The sequence below is a fragment of the Apteryx mantelli genome, chromosome Z (assembly GCF_036417845.1).
Source record: "Apteryx mantelli isolate bAptMan1 chromosome Z, bAptMan1.hap1, whole genome shotgun sequence".
Classification (NCBI taxonomy): Eukaryota; Metazoa; Chordata; class Aves; order Apterygiformes; family Apterygidae; genus Apteryx; species Apteryx mantelli.
This window is the reverse complement of record NC_090020.1, coordinates 24119327-24137026: the sequence shown is the minus strand read 5'-3', so window position 1 is coordinate 24137026 and position 17700 is coordinate 24119327. Positions and strand designations below refer to the sequence as shown.

Here is a 17700-nt window from a genome sequence, read left to right as displayed (position 1 = left end):
AGCGATGCTCTAAAACAGGCATCAAAATTGGTTGTTGATTACATCTTGGTAAGTTCTGAAAGTTTTTTCTCTGTTTTTTATGTAATAATAGACAGTTTTGCAAATTTTCAGTCTAACTATTTCAACCAGGATGTAAAATTAATATGTGATTCAAGTTAGACATTAACAAAAAATGTTAGTACTGAGACACTGAAATAGATTGTATATGGAAGTTCACTACTCAACGTTGCTATGAAAAGACTAGATATTCTTTGGAACAATATACATATGGCTGTTACTGCTTAGAGACGGGTATTGCATTGACAGCCTTTCAGCACATTTTTTCTAAGTTTTTATTTACTGTTTCTGGCTGACACATTATCACTAGAAATGATTCGAAACCAAACCCAAGACCTGGATATCTCCAAGCTTTGGAAGAATTTGAACAAAGACCCTGACTTTTTAGTCTTTTGTTTTAGCTATTAGTCATCATTCATAAAAACTGATAGTTGAACTAAATTTAACATTGTGTTCGTTCTGCATGAACTTATTCAATTCATGCTTGCAGGATTGGGCTTGGCAAGAAAGAAAAAAAATAAGTAGAAAATGTTACCCCATGACAGAATGAACTTAACTGGGATAGTGCCGCAACTGTATTAGTATTCCACTGGTATGAACAAAGCACTTGCCTAAGATGAGGTAGATAGATAAGGGGGTTTGAATAAGATGGGGTAAATGGATAAGGACTTCTGAATAAGGAGGCAGAATGGGGCCTTTATTTCAACATAGGGATAAGACTGTTAAGTGAGAAGGTGTCATAGCTGCAGTTTAGATATTCTAAAATAGCTAAGCTCTTTTCCTTTTATAACACTCAAGGTCTGTTTTAATATCATGAATAATATACCAATGGGTTTTCCAGAATGTTTTAATAAAATACATTTCATGAGATAAAAAACCTCTTCAGCATTCTCTGCAGCTTCTCTCTGCTTCTTAAGGGACCCTGTCCTCCACAAATCCTTTGTTGCTAATATTTATAGCCACATATAGACTTATATACATTACTAGACTCTTTTTCTATAGCAATGTCAACATTTATTAACAAAATCCTTCTTAAGTATTTTGTCATTCTACAAAATGCTGTTTTTTTTTCATTGATTTCAGCTAAAACACAAGCTGCATTTCCAAATATAACCATATTTTAGAGTGATTCCTTTTGATAAACTTCCTGACTGTACATCATTTTCTTTATGCTTCCAGGGGTTAATTATAGTTTACTAAATGCACATTCAGATAAGTGGTTTAATATAGAGCGTTAGAGGTTGCAAGAACACAAACTGCACTTAACAAATGAAGAATGAACACTTTCAGAAGATTTTCTGGACTTCACCAGTGAGTGAATGAACTTGTGAAGTCTGTAGGACTCTGAAGAGAGTAATATGTCCCATTATACAATGTGCTATAGCTGCTACGACTATATATACAAGTACGAACATATGTGTATGTAAGTATATGTATATTTGTATGTGTGTGTATATATGTATTTAGGTATATATACAAGAGAGGATTTAAAAATTATTATCATCTTGAGGAGGCTATAATATATCTTTTTTGTTCTACTCCAATGTTCCAATTATAAACTACTTCAGATTAACCATGCCAAAATTTCAATTCTATTGCATAAAGAATAATGTTTATTAGTCTAATAGACAGCTGCATTTGCAATGAGATATACAGGTTCCTTCATTTCAGGTAGCCCTAATGTGACTGTTAATGTCTGTATGTAGGCCACACTGCCATCCAAATGGGTCTGCAGCAGGATGAAGAGATACCAGTGGGGGAACAAGATGCTGACTGAGATCAGTCTTGAAGAGGTGGTTGGGCAAAGACCATTAAGTGGTTAGAAAAGCAGGGAGGGGAAAATCCCTGAAACAATGAGGTAAGTGATGATAAGAGAATCTAATCCACAGGGCTGAGGTTTCTAGTTTATTTTCTGCTAAAAGTAATTTGCTTCATTTACTATTACTACACTATTCTTTGAGGGGCATGGGGGTGGAAAATCCTGCTGGCTGCCCTATATTTTACCTTTTACTACTCTAGGGCATTGTGAGAATAAGTAAAGATGCAAAGGTGCTCAGATACAGTGGTAATGGGGATCATATAACTACCTTAGATAGACTCTCACTGTAATATTATTGTAAATGACCTGAAATAAAACAGGTGTATATTTGTTCAAATTCAATCTGCATTTGCCCTCTTGAACTCAGTTTCTCTATACCTGAGCCTGATACAACCATTACTGTCACAACCATTACTATGTCATGAGACCCTGTTTTGAACAAATTTTTAAGACTTACGATGGTTCTTCAGACACCACTGCTCCTTCTTCCAGCTCTTGAGCCTGCTTATACCATGGCAACTTTGCTTCCACAGGAAGTTTCTCTATGGAACATACACAAGCACATGAAAATAGAAACCATGCAATAACACTGCTATATATGTTAGTCTCCTTTCTGTCACTGCATAGACTGGTAATGTACATCTGTGTACACTCATATGCAGACTGAGCACAAAAAGAGAAAGGGAGCAGGAGAGAGAGAAAGAAATTCCATTATTGCCTAGATCATAGAGCTTATGAGGTTATGAGGCTAGATAGTTTATTGTTATAGCTAGAAAGGCCATGGTATTCTAATGCTAGAAAGGCATATTAAGTAACTTTGTAGAATATCCAACTGGGCTACAAAAGTAGTCACTTTAGCAAGTATTTTTCAAAGGGAGACTTGAAAGTGTAACAGCCCTCCACTGCACACTGCTTTGGCAAAACGTATAAAAACCCTGTGGTCACCCTTAAATTTTAGAGCTTCAGAAGATACATTAAACTTGTTTTTGATAGATTGCAAAAATGAAGATAATCTTGATTTGATGAGTGATACCACAAAAAAGAGAGAAACTATAATAAAATGGCTCAATTATACTTTTCAACCTTAAGCTTATCAGTTCATCAGCTATGTGGATTTTAAAAATGAGCTGGATACTTTTTCTGTCATTTCTGATGGAAAACAGTAGAGCCGCTTTTTTCTCCCTCCAGAATATGTAAAAAAACATAATAAGTTGCTCTTTTCTGGGGGGTGTAGAGACATTCCATTTCATGAGCCAAATCCCACTTTCATGCAGTGTCAGTGTGGATGGAGTACTGGAGCTGAAGGCAGTGGTGCTGTTTTAGCTCTACAGGCATATAAAGTAAGAGCAAATTTGGCCCTATTATTTGAGAATGAGCTCTGCAATTCAACTGAATATTCTGGGCCACGATCAGGAAAAAAAACTGAATAAAATAGAGTGAATCTCAAACCACTGAGGAGAACCAGGGCCAGACCTATTTGCCACTCAAAAAACACCTAAGCCTTTTAGGTTTAGGCAATGCATAGATTTGTACTAGTCAATGGGAGCAGATTAATGTCATTTAAAACAATTGAGAATTTTCTGTAACTTTGTTGTGCACAATACTGAACATTTCATATAAGCACAAAAACTTTCCAAAATGTCAGTAATATTATTGAGGACTCATAACTTGCAACTTGATTTCACAGCTACTGCAACTTCAGTCAAGCAAATTTCCTCGGAGCAAGTTATTAACTGGGAGAGAAAGGACAGTAATACAGTTACTATGCTTCTCTCCCAGAAATAGCTTGCCAAGTTCTTACTCTAGTGTATTTATTAGTGTCATTTAAGGATGAATATTTGCCAGTACAGCTCTTAGTTTAATCTACATTTTATGGCATTTGTTATCCAAAATATGTAGGAGATATTTCTATTTATATGCCCTGCAGCTTGTTTTATGAGTTTTGGAAAGCCAGATCTTACTATTATGCTTTTTCCTTGGATGCAAACGCTTGTAAAAAGCAAAAGCTCTCTGTGCAGTTGTCAGCTACGTGACTTTTTAAATAACTTTTCTTTTTAGAGGTTCATGTTCAACAGGAGAGACAGGTAAAGTCTATTCTCATCATCTACACTCTAAAGTAAATTGGAGGATTAGAAATGTTAATGTTGTGCAGTGTTCTTTGCCCCCCCCCCCAAAAAAACACAAAAAAGCCCCCCCCCTCCAAATTCTTAACACAAGCTAAAGAAGAAATTTTAGTTTTAAAGATTAATGGAAAATCTCTCCTTTTATAAGACAGTTGCAGGGAAAACACTTAAGTGATATATTATGTAGAAAGTTGCATCAGATGAATACACATCCCCTATAAAATCAAAAGTCATTATTTAATCCAAGGACGTCCTATATTTGCTCATTACTGGTGTAAGATTAAGTGCCTCAGTGCTTGAATAAATGAAAACTGAAGTAAATTACAGCAGCTATTTCATGTTGTTTTTGTTTAGCACAGTGTATTAAAAGAAAGGGGTTTCTACATTTTTGTCTTGCTACTTCAGTCAGCTGGGACCAATCCAGATCCAGAATGAAACTGCAGGTTAGATTAAAATATTCAATAGAAGAGAGATTCTTTGCTATGGCTACTGCCTTTAATTTATCTTGCTAGATTCACCAAATAAATGGACATTCTTCCAGCATAGAATCAGAATAATTTGAGTTGGAAGAGACCTCTGGAGGTCATCTGGTCCAGTTCTCCCCTGAAAGCATGATTCAGCCAGCTATGCAGGCACATGGGTCTTCAAATGCTACCCCTTGCTTTATAGAGGGAGAATTGAGAGAGAATTGCAGAGCCAAACTGAGGAGTAAAACTAAACCAAAAAAAAAATCCAAGGAAAACAGTATGCTTTGTGTACAACTTGGGAGAAGGTGGGAGAAAGAAATAGCCATCTACAATCAGAAGTGAATCACATATGTACAGCTGAGGGCATTATAAGAATTTATTTAGGATAAAGCTGCCGTGCTATTGCAAGAACCTGCTTCCAACAAACAGCCATTAACTTTGTTCCCAGAAAAGTCCCATTGGAAGAGACTTCTCAACAGATGCAGGTAAGCAAAGCTTTCTTAGATGATCTTGCATCCTTCTTGAGTTTCCTTGGCAGAAGCCAGTTGTAAGTGGTTTGCACTACCCCATTTCTGATGTCTTACTGCATTATGCTCACATTATATACAGCAGGCAGACCAGAGCTTGCTTTATCTATGCTCTGAACACAATAAACAAATAAAGCCCCATAAATGCAGTGAACTGACTGAGCCCAAGCCCACTGAATGTGCAGATGAGGCTCAGAATCACGCTAACACATCCATCAGGCGTTTTTCAGCTTGGAACATGGACAGAGTGAGCTCCTGCCAGCCAGCAATATACAGCATAAACACATCCATTACTCCCCAGAGGCCAAGTGTCTGGGTTTCACCACTTTGGTGGCTGGCAGGTGCAGTGAATTCTCATGTTCCAAATAAACTGGAATCTTTAAACTTGGCAAGTTCATTTATCATAGGCCATTGGGTATAGAAATTAAAATTCCAAATTTCGCTCTTTTGTCTTGGATCAGCAAGAGGTCACAGGTTACTCTTATTTTACAGGACTTCATAATAAATACTCTTAATATGTATCAGGATAGCAATTCTTTTTTGCAGCAAGGCATTAAGTTCTTCTCATGATGAGTTTTAAGTTTCCAGTTTAGAAAATCTAAGTTCACCTGCATTATCGTAGCCCAGAAATTTCCATAAATTAGCCAACTGTTGTATAACAGAGGTTATATCCACACAGATATACATATTCACAAGCACACACACACATATACCTATGGAACCAAGTGATAACTGAAACATCAGATACCTCTAACTGCTGCAACTGGCCTCTGCCCATTGATCCGTTCTCCAGGACCTTTTCTAACATTCTTATCCCATAAGAAGCTCCAAACAGTGGCCATACAGAAATCATGCTGCAGAAATGTTTTCTCCTTCTCTCAGCAAAATGTGGGAAATTTACCACAATGTTACTCTCTGTCTGAGGCCAAAGCCAAGAAACACTCAGTTCTGTATCCAAGGTGAGTACTTCTTATTATACAAACCTTCAAGTCTGAAAGTGTGTCAAATTTTGCAGCCTTGCAGGGAAGAAGAACTTCTTGCTGGGATACAGTGATTGACTTATTTCAAGCCTCCAACTTGTGAGCAGGCTCTTTAAACCTATAGTTACATTTATCTATAAATATTATTTATACATAAATATTATTTATACATTAGATTCCTTTAACAAAATGGGTCAGATTTAGCCCAGATACAGTCAATGAGGTTAAACCTGCTTACATGAAGGTCAAATTTAGACATTGTTTAGACTGCTGGATCACAAATTAACAGTTTAAATCCTAGTATTTATAAGAAAGAGGAAAGGGCTAGCATTCACTCCACCTTGCTAACAGGCAAACTGGGTTAAGAATGGCAGGCCTTAAAGGTACAAATGCAGAATTCAGTGCAGATGGAAACAGTGCTCAAAGAACAAAAATTTCTGAGACTCCTTCTGTCTCATTACCTTTGGGTTTGTAGCAAGGAGTGGGTATGATGCATTCTTCTTTTATGTGTGGCTTTGTTTTAGGGCTACAACCTCCTGTATGCATCCCTCTATGATCAATGCAAAGAACCACACGGTATCTGAGTCCCTGTCCACAGGACACAGTGCACTGAAAGGAAAAAAGAAGGAAAGAGGGAATGAGCACAGTATGTCACAAGTGGAAAATAAAAAGGGTATATTCAACAGAAGTATGTGAACATTGTGGGGCAAAACATGATGCAATAACATCCAATCTTGATCACAAATTACTCATAATATTAGGTAGTTTTGGGTAAGGTATAAAACTGACACATTTTTGCTTTTTTGTTCTGCACATTTGTTTGGTTTGGACATTTTGTTGCTGTATGTCTCTTGCAGAGTCACTCTCAGCATTGGCTGCTTGGCTGGTGGCCATCTGTCTCATATTGGATATGCTCAGTAACACCTTGTCAGTTTCATCGAGAGCCACTCTGCTCTGCTTGGACAAGGTAGTGGGGCTTATGGGTTAGCAGGGGTGACATTCAGCTGTTTTGGAATATGGCACAAAACAAAATGGGAAACCATTTGGGCTTTCTTCCTTCAGACACTTTCTTAAGTCTTTTTTTTTTTTTCTGTTTATTTTTGGTAAGATACATCACTTTTTCCCCCTGTATAGAAAGTTTCAGAAGTGGCTGGATGGGAGGGAATCAAAGCTACCACCAAGTAGGGAGGACTAGGGATACCACCAATATTACTTTGCTCTTAGATAGTAGCTTTCATCTGGAGATCACTAAACACTTCACAATCGGTAAGAACACCTCAGCTGTGGGTGAGCTACCTTAGTTTTTTTTTTTTTTTAATTTGTTGAGAAACTGAGGCGATGAGAAACTACATTCAGGATCAAGTCTTTATGAACAAAATCACAGCACTTTGCTACCAGACATCTGCTTTCACAGAAAAGTAAAACAGAGTCGGGAACAGACAAGCTAGAGGGACAAAAGCATCAAACAGCAGAGTCAGTTCTGGCTTTATACATTTCTGGCCAATTCTCAGCAATTCATGATATTCAATTTATGGCTGAAGAGATGCAATAAAGATATACTGTTACATGCCCATGAACAGCTTATTCCTTTTGTTTTGTGCATTTCATTTATGTTCCCAGTTTATTGTTTCTAGAGGATCACTAATTAATGTGACAGATCTGATTTTTTTTCCATCATTCTCTTTAATCTTGTTAATCCTATTAATATTAATCCTGAATATTTACTTTGCAGTTAGACAAACGGATTCATTTAAAACAGAGGTCATAATAATGAGGAAGGAGAATAGCTCCTATATTGGCAGGCTCACTAAATTATTGGCATTATTCTCTGAATCTAAGATGTATTCTTAACGTATTAAAGACAAAATCAACAAAGCTAAACTAATTACCGGAGACCATTCCTGAGCAAGCCACTTTGGGCAGTCAAATATATTGCAAGGCTGGACAACAGGCATCTTTGGAGTGTACATGCACTTCCACTCTTCCACAGGGCTGATATGCCCTTGAATGTCTTCCTCCACACATGAGACACTGCGGCTTTGAATACCCCCTCCACAGGATGATGAACAGGCAGTCCAAGGTGTACTTTCCCATCTGAGAACAAAACAAAACAAAACAAAGCCAAGGCTTCAGAAAAAGGAACTCCTCCTCACCCCCCCCCCCAAACACCTCCCTCTAACCCCAATTGCATAACCTGTTATCTACAGGAGTTTTTTTACGATTAATCTGAGTAAAAGTTATTCATATATTTTTATAAATGGCCATAACAACAAAGTGCTCTGTTGGCTGTTGTCTTTAAGTCACAGATTAGTAACATTAAATCTTCTCTTTCCTACTAACCCCGTGACTACTGCCACAGAAATTCTAATTACTTTTAAATTAATTCCTTTTAATTAATTGATGGGATTATCATGTCTTCACACAGTTTGCCACATTCTGAGACATCTTTGTCCCAAATTGCTAAAAGCTCAATGAGCTCTGAAGCTGATGTCCATTTTGCTAAAATGTAGTGGAAAATAGTAGTCCTTCCTTCTGGTGACACAACTGAATAAGAAAAAAAAAAGGAGGAAATTCTTAAAGAAGAGAAGAAGAGGCTATGACTGATACGATACATGGCCTCTGATGGAGAAACCATGCAGGCATTGTTTGATTACAGTCGGGACAGTGAGAGGAATTCAGAAACAATCTTTTTGGAACAAGTGCCATTAGAAAATATAATGAAAAACCAGAAGAACAATACATGTGTTCTGACCAGTCATGAATACTTATGAGAATATTTTTTTTACAGTGATGCATATAAAATTGTGTATGTTTCCTTTTATGTGTGTACATGTGCATGTGCATAAAATATAGATTGGTATTTCCTCTCTTATTTTCTGGTTGTTGCCATAGAAGGGGTATGGGACCACTGTCATGAGCCAGTGTGGATATTCCTGTATAGATTTACATATGTCTAATGGTATAAACATACGTATCTTCTAGTTACTTGGAAACATTTGAAAAATCTTTTATTTAAGGAAAAAAATCTTTTGACCACATCTTTTTGTCTAAAATACTGATTTTAGTAACACATTTACGTTTTTTAATTGAAAAAAATAAATTTCATGGAAACCTCCTTACCTCTTTCCTCATTCAGGCAAGAGGGAAAAAAAAGCCAAAGGTGAGGGTTTTCTCTCCCAGTCACAGCAAAAGAATTATTTTTTTAAGCAATTCTAACAGGATTACAAAAAAATATTACACAGTATGAATAATGTTTATCTTTCCTTCTGATTTTTCTCCATATCCACCTATCTTATTTTGACCAGCTCCAGTACATTTAGGTACTACCCACTCTTGGCTAATAGTTGAGGGTGCCATAAAACTCAGTGTGAAACGGCTGATGTTAATAGCAGCTTATGAGTGGTAAAGCCACCGATTAATTGTATAATTCATCACAAAGAAGAATTGAAACCATTTTTACACCATGCCGTATTCACCACTGTGAGCTCTGCATAAGCCACAGGTGTCACAAATGGGTACTTCTAGCAATGTCTTTCGTTCAAATATGTTACCTGTGACTCCTGTGAACAAGTTTCTGAGCATGTAGCTAAGGTTTCTAATTACCACTAATCTAAATGTAGAAACTTCACATTGGAACTTACTAACAGCAGGAACTGCTAAAGCCAGCCTCAGCTAGCTTTTCCCAAGCATAAAGGTATTGTGTCTGGAATTCCCCGGAGTCTTTGGGACAAGTTTCTGGACACCTAATACTACCTCAGCAATACAAAGGAGCTTAAACCTAGGCAAGCAATTTGGTGCTCAGTTTTTATGTTGGTGTAAGGTAAGAAAGTAAAAAGTTTCTCTGTCATACTGCTCTTAAAGCAGAAGTCATAGCTCCTTGTGATGTACACAGGGTATAATTTTGACTGACAATTTGTGAAAGGAAATGGTGCACTTCAAGAATTAGGATCTGTAAGAGTGCACTGAAGTAAACACTATATCCACTGATCCCTACCTTTTCCTGTTCAAGATAAGTTTCAAGGCAGAAGGATTGTATTAGGGAAATTTTGCAAGGATCTCTTCTCAGATTTCCTCTCCACTTCTCCCAGAGAGCTTCTCACTATTCTCTGTCTTTGGTGTTAGGAGCCAGTCTCACCAAACAGATAGGGCAGCCAGGGCCTGCTTGGTTTGCTTTTGTTTTGTTTGGATTTTTTGCTTAAATTCTGCAAGTTTAGAGGAAATACAATTTTTATCCCCCTGACCTGGCCCTGTACTGTGCCAGCCTTGTGGTCTGCTCAGTTTCTGGAGTCTCCACCACTGAAGTTTGGAGGAGATATATATGCCCATCTTTTCCCTTTTGGGGCAAGAGGGGAAGACCTGAGCTCCATTTGGGGATTCATAGGAGCACATGTGAGAGTGGGGAGAGAGGAATAAGATGGGCAGCAGCAGGGAAACCACAGAGAGAAAGAGGGGACAGAGGTCCCAGCCAGCAGTTGCAGCCTGAGCTTCTGTTAAGAGCCTTTAAAGGAGAACAGTGTGACTAGGAGAGTGGATGTAAAGGGACAGTTACAGGGTGAGACCGTAACCCAGAATAGCTTGAGAACCAGTCTCAGGCCTTTGATCATTTCCCAGGAATGTTTTTTTTTTTTTTTGCTTTCAGGGTTGCTAAAAGCCAAATACCTCAGGGCATTTTGAGCCTTTATTTTGGATTTTCTTCAGCTGTGAAAAAAACCTCTGTCCACTGGCCAGCTCAGGATGCTTTTTGCTTAAATACAGTTCTTCCACTGCTGTGTGCTGCTGATTCATACTCTGATCTACAATTGTTCTCCTGGATGAATTGTTCTCCTGGATGACCTGGATGAAGGGACAGAGTGCACCCTCAGCAAGTTTGCCGACGATACAAAACTGGGAGGAGTGGCTGATACACCAGAGGGCTGTGCTGCCATTCAGAGAGACCTGGACAGGCTGGAGAGGTGGGCGGAGAGGAACCTCATGAAGTTCAACAAAGGCAAGTGCAGGGTCCTGCACCTGGGGAGGAATAACCCCATGCACCAGTACAGGTTGGGGGTTGACCTGCTGGAAAGCAGCTCTGCTGAGAAGGATCTGGGAGTCCTGCTAGACACCAAGCTGACCACAAACCTGCAATGTGCCCTTGTGGCCAGGAAGGCCAATGGTCTCCTGGGGTGCATCAGGAAGAGTGTTGCCAGCAGGTCGAGGGAGGTGATCCTCCCCCTCTACTCAGCCCTGGTGAGGCCACATCTGGAGTACTGCGTCCAGTTCTGGGCTCCCCAGTACAAGAGGGATGTGGTACTACTGGAGCAAGTCCAGCGAAGGGCCACAAAGATGATTAGGGGACTGGAGCACCTCTCTTATGAGGAAAGGCTGAGAGAGCTGGGCCTGTTTAGCCTGGAGAAGAGAAGACTGAGGGATGGGGGGAATCTTATCAATGTGTTCAAATATCTGAAGGTAAGGTGTAAAGAAGATGGGGCCAGACTCTTCTCAGTGCTGCCCAGCGATAGGACGAGAGGCAATGGGCACAAACTGAAACACAGAAAGTTCTGTCTGAACATGAGGAGAAACTTCTTCACTGTGAGGGTGACAGAGCACTGGCAGAGGTTGCCCAGGGAGGCTGTGGACTCTCCTTCCTTGGAGATATTCAAAAGCTGTCTCGACAAAATCCTGGGCAAAATGTACTCTAGGTGACCTGCTTGAGGAGAGGCATTGGACTAGATGATGTCCAGAGATCCCTTCAAGCCTCAACCATTCTGTGATTCTGTGATTCCCTCTCCTTCTCTCTTTTGTAAATATACATCTTTTGCACACAATTGAAGTAAAATCTGGTTTACTCAAAGACGGAGTCTTAGATTCCATTAATATTCTAGCTTCTACATTCCTTATCAGCTGAACTTTAATTTTTGAGGTTAGAAGTTATGGTTTTTTTTAATAAAGAACAGAGAAAAAAAATTTCCAGAAAAAATGAATGAGAGGCAGCAATATATTTTAGGAGCGTATTTCATGAGTATTTAATGAGATAATGACTGTGTTCCTAAGAATTTACTCTGTGTTCCTAAGAATTTATATAGGAAGAGAAAAACCTAATCCACAGAAAATATAAATGGAACATTACTGGAAGGTAAGCATGTCTATTTGACATATGTATCGAAATGACATAAAGCACAGATAGGAGGTGCCAACATGAATAGGAACCACGATGTTTGGCAAGTAGGTTTCTCTCTTCCTTGTCTTCTCAAACATAGTTTGGGATGGGTCCATGATTTGGCTGCAGAGCCTGTATCAAATCTGAATGCACTGTGCTTGTGCACTCAAACACAGAGAGCTCACTGCATTAGGCCTCACCATGGTTTGAGAGAGATCGTTTCCTCAGCAATGTGAGACTAACATATTAGCTGGAAGGTTCTTTCAGTGTTATGAGACTCAGAGATACAACAGATTAATGAAGAAGGAAACAAAGCACAGTGCATGTCCAGGCAGTGTTTCAAAACCAAATGGTTATTATCCTTCATCTACCAAACATTTTTGATCATCATCTGTCTTATTCACAGGTGTTTGAGTAATTACTCATATAATTATTTCAATGAAAATCTCAAGTGGATCCTCTTACATCGAAGACATTAATTGTGAGATAATGAATAATATACATCAGGTCCTAATCCTATTCCTGCTCCTGATCTCTGAATTCTTAGAGAAGCCAAAGGAGTAAGGCATTCAGGCAAGGTGTTTACACGGGTTTTCAGGATAAGGCCTCAACACTAATACTTTCTAAAACAAAAAACTCATGATTTAGAAGCATGTGATCTGTTTGCAAGAGACACTAATGCACAAAATTGAAGGGCAGTGTCTGGAATTCTACATCCAGAGCCACACAGTGGACAGTAAGAAGAGAAACACCATCAGACAGACAGAAAGACTCTAACAGCTCATTACAAACCTCAGGCTATGGTCCTATTCAGAGATGAGGGAAGGGAGGGAGAAGGAAAGGCAAGAGAGAGAAAGGTATAATAAAGCTAAGGTATAATTTCAGTTCTGCATCAGCACAATTTATAACAACAGGTTAGCACTTGAACATCTCAGGGTTAATCTGCAAAAGAGTTCAGTGCAAGAGGAAAGAAGCATGTGTTATCTTCGTTTCAGAGCAAAGCAGCAATGTGGAGATGAGGGAAAAAACAATAAATGTATTTGTTAATCCTAGCATCTGGTTGATTGTTTTACGTACCGAGGAAGGGGATGGTAGAGGTCATAGGGCATGATCTGCTTGTATCCATCACTGTTAGGAACAATAATGCCAACCCTCTGAGTAGAAGGTACACATAATAAAACAAGCACTAGATGATTACATTATACAACTTTTTTTTTATCATAAAGAAAACCCCCAAACAAGGATATTTTACCTAAATTGCTAATACATTTAAAGCAAAACATATGCTCCCATCCTACTGTTTGTAAGTAATTCCAAGAAAAAAAAAACAGTTAATATTTTATTCTTACAAAGATATTACCGTCTGGCTAAGAAGCAATCCACTGTTACCAATGACCCAAATGAACTGCCCAAATATTATTTAAATTGACAAAGTGACTATCTTCCATAAAAATAAGCTTTCCTGTACACAGTATTTTCTCTTTTAGAGTCACTGAAGACAATAAGAGAACTTCTGTCAGCTTCAGAGAGCTCTAGATAAAACTCTTTAAAAACTATAATATGGTTGTTTCTGCCCTTCGGATACAATGTCTGCTTTTACAGGAGTTGGGATTAGAAACTGAGGGCATTCCAGTGCAAGAATTCAAATCTGCAATTCATGTCTCACCATCTTAAAGCAGTCAAATTTCATTAATCTTCAGAGCCTGCCTCTTTATTTGGGCTTTTCTGGAAAAGGAGAAGATGTCTTTTTGGCATTGTGGTGACTGATTAGCTTGGCTTGTTATTATTATAACATCTACAGAATATAACATCTAAAGATTATAATAGACAATAGTGAAGAACATAATTAGTAATTTTTTTAATGAGTATTGTGCCAGTTATGTGTGAGATGGCTATCACTTGACGTATTAGCAACTACATGGTCTCACTAAAATGCTAGTCTGGGATTTCATACACAACGTGGTGTGGTCAGTTTTGATGGATTCTGACCCAGAGTAACTCTCTACCCACCTCCTCTCCCAGTCACCGGGCATGTCAGTTAGTGTTAAATGGATGATCCCAGAGTGCCTTATATACCAGCTTCATCAGCACCACTATGTGATAGAGGACTTCAAAGGGGCAGGGGGACAGGGCCATGAAAGGGTTAATGCCAATCGCACTGAAATAAAAAACCTCTCCCAACTCAAGTAATGGACAGAGGAAACTGGCTGAAAATGATGAAGGTGGCTGTTGAGAATCTTGTGCAGATGAGAGGTGCAAGGTGTCCTGCTGAGGGTTTCTGTAAGGAGGAAAAAGCAAAGGAGGGGGAAGGGAGAAAGTATTCTCCACCCTCAACACAGTTCGCTGAACAGTGCTCTAAACATTCAAAGGAGTCTTGTCATGCCTAGGCTAAAGAGCTCTATTCTCCTTTCAGACAGTAGGATTTTTATGTGCATAATTCTTCCATGAGAGGAGAATAGATCCCATTGTGTTTTCACAGTGAAGAGTCAGTGCTAGGTCAGCGTGCTGGAACTTTCCAGCTAATGCATTAGAAGACGCTGAAGCCATGAGAGTGTGTGTGATGGGGACAGGACTGCTTCCTGTCAGGTTAGCAGCCTCTGCAGTCACAGGAGCCCTATGCAAAGCTGTGTGTGTCTACGTGTACACAGAGCTGCCTGTCTCTGCAAAATCTAAAAATCCATAAAAGACAGTTCTGGTATTGGGAAACTTTGGAAATGAAGACAGATGGGTCACTTAGAGTATGATTGGTGAGCAAGACTTTCCAGACTTAGCTTGACTGACAAATGGCTGCAGCAGTTTGAAAAACTCTGCAGTAATATTTTAAGATGTCAGAAGGGGACTTTTTCTGAGGCTTTTTTTTCCTCATGCTTTTGGGAATATATGCTCTTCCTGACTCTTCTACCACTGATGCTGAAGTTCTACTCTGAAGCTGTTCACGCTTTCCATCTCATCAGCTTGCTGAGGAATTGGTGGAAAAAAGATTAATATAACTAGTTCAGAAATGAAATAATTATACTATCTAAGCTCCTACTGTCTAAGAAAGGAAAAGATTTCAAAATTTATTTTCACTCAAAGTGAGAAATAGTTCTTTTCTAATAAGCATAGTCTGTATGCATAATCAAGGTCTTCTGCTGCTACATGCATTAGAATGCAGAAAATTCAAGGCCATTCCAAATGAAATAATTGACTTATATCCAAACACTGTTATGAAGATTAAATAACATCTGCAAAGCACTAAAAAGGGACAAAATTAATATTGTCATTGGAAAGATCTGACTCTCAAAGAATTTTGCATCCATAAATTGCATTTCTGTAAATAGTATAAAGCTCCATGGAATTATTGATAGCCTTGTGCATTCGCAAAAGTCTGGCAAAGACTGATTCTATCATGGTAAGCTAATGGTCCCCAGAAAGGTAAGTCTTATGGGTATATAGAGAAAAAAGACCCCGACCCTAGATCTCCAGCATGATGTTTTAAAATGAAAGTATTTACCTCAGACAACATTTGACTTTGACAACTTTTTTATTTTGCCATTGATGAATAATGATTAAAACTCTGACTTTCAAAAATCAACTTGAATAAACAACAGAAAAGCAGATGGTTATTATACCATTAGCAACAGCTGCTATTTAGTCTGGCGTTTTCTACACAAAAAAAAGCAAACCTAAGTAAATCATTTAGAAATCAACTTTGAGATTGCTTTGGTGAATCCTGTACTTTTTAACTGATCAGAAAGACTTAAATTCCATGTGCCTGTCAATCCATCATAATCTTACAAAAAGATGGAGGAGATCTAGGGTTTGGGCTTTGTTCACTGTACATTGGTCAGACAAGGCAAAGAGGATGATGTAGGATGATGTGCTAAATGGAGAGGGCAAACAACTATTCCTCTAGTATGCTGAAATTCCTGACTGTTGTGGGAGTAGCAAACAAGACTTATTCACACAACAGCCAGAACAAACCTGCTTTGGCAGGAGCAAGTGGCACAAAGCAGATTACTTTGGAGAGCTTTTCTGTCTCTCACGTCTGAAATCTCATGTGTCTCAGATCAACAAGCTGTTTTATATATCCTGTAGATGGGTTTGTTTTCTTCCTGAATGCTGGCAGCTTCAGCACAACTGCTCTTCCAAGGCATATGTCCAGCTGGAATGGGAACTGCAGATGCCAGAGTTAGGCGTGCCCCACAGCAGTCTGCTATCTCATCACATGTGCTGGTTCCCCTGGGGCTGGTGCCCACAGCAGTGTTTCTTGTAACTTTTGTTGTTGTCTTCCTCTTTAGTTCCTTTTCCTCCATAAACTACTCCCTTAGTTCAACTGACCATCTCAGGCAGCTTTTTCCCTTAGCTCCCTGATGACTGTCCATCAGACAATGTACCAGCTCTTCTCAGCTGTTGGTGTTCCTGGCTTATCTCCAGCAGGACCCGAGGGCAAACGGCCGTGAAGCGGCACCTGCATTCCAGGGCTGTTGCTCTCTGTAATTCTGATCCCCAGCCTCCATGGGCCACTCACATCCCTTGGACTCACAGCCTTCACTTTCGTTGTTGTTTTTGTTTCCTTGTGGGGGTTCTACCTCCCATGCTGTAGGCTGCATGGCTGCATGCACTTCCAGGTAGCTGGAGCTGTTACACCTCTTTCCTGTCGGGGACTTGCACAGCAAAGACTTAGGCCTTCACTGAAATCTGTGTGACTTGAGAAAAAACAATCTGCAGGGCAGGGACTATGTCTTCTAAGTAATGATGTGAAATACATCTAAGATATTAATAGCAATTGATAAATATAATAATAATAAAAAGTTGAAGCAGCTTAAGTTGGCTGCGAACAGTTAATTCATTGACTGAAAGAAAATGCTTGGAAGACTGGAAAAGTTTATCACATAAGACATATGTATATGAGCCAGAATTCTCCAGAGAGCCACAGTTATCACTGAACAGAGGACAGGCTCATGAGAAAGTCCCCAATTTATCGCTGCAAATCCTGACATAAAGGCAATGTGTGATACTGCACCCTCACCTCATAGTGCTTTACTATAGCACTGTGTGACATTATCAATCACCTTTTGCTACAAGAACACTTTTGCCCTGAAAAACAGAAGCCAAAACCCTTAAAAAGACAGCCTTTGTTAACATTTTTCATGTGTTACTCTGTAAGATATCACTGTTTCTATCCAGATCTAGGCTAGATGATATCTACAGCAGCATACACTTCCAGGCAACATTGTGTACTACCGCATATAGTGGCATCCTAATTCTAAACTATGCTAGCAGTATGAATTCCAGTTGTGGCTTCTGGATCACCATAATTAATCCTGAAATGTAGATAGTCATATGGCGCATACCTTGCACTCCATCATTATGGAACCTGACTTGAAGAACTATTGTGTACTTTGTCTTCAGTGCCTTTATGTATGCATAGAGCTTTACAGATCAGAAAAAGCCAATGTCTCCTATCTAAAAAGTTTCAAAATGGACTGTCACTGGGTACTTTAATAAGCTACTAAAACAATACAAAAGACTGAGAAAGTTATATTTCTGTGTCAGTCTCCAGAAAGCTTCACAAATTTAAACGGCTTCAGCATGACAATATCTCATCT

At 39.0% G+C, this 17700-nt stretch overlaps 1 protein-coding gene across 1 annotated transcript in view; it reads right to left on the bottom strand.

The window, feature by feature from the left end:
- ADAMTSL1 (ADAMTS like 1) overlaps nucleotides 1–17700 on the bottom strand; it is a 199956-nt gene that overhangs the window by 92345 nt on the left and 89911 nt on the right. Inside the window, exons 10-12 of the mRNA XM_067315970.1 lie at nucleotides 7863–8067; nucleotides 6435–6582; nucleotides 2334–2418 (exon numbers count right to left, since the gene is read on the bottom strand). Of these exons, the coding sequence (XP_067172071.1) occupies nucleotides 2334–2418; nucleotides 6435–6582; nucleotides 7863–8067 (438 nt within the window). The remainder of the gene's footprint in view (nucleotides 1–2333; nucleotides 2419–6434; nucleotides 6583–7862; nucleotides 8068–17700) is intronic.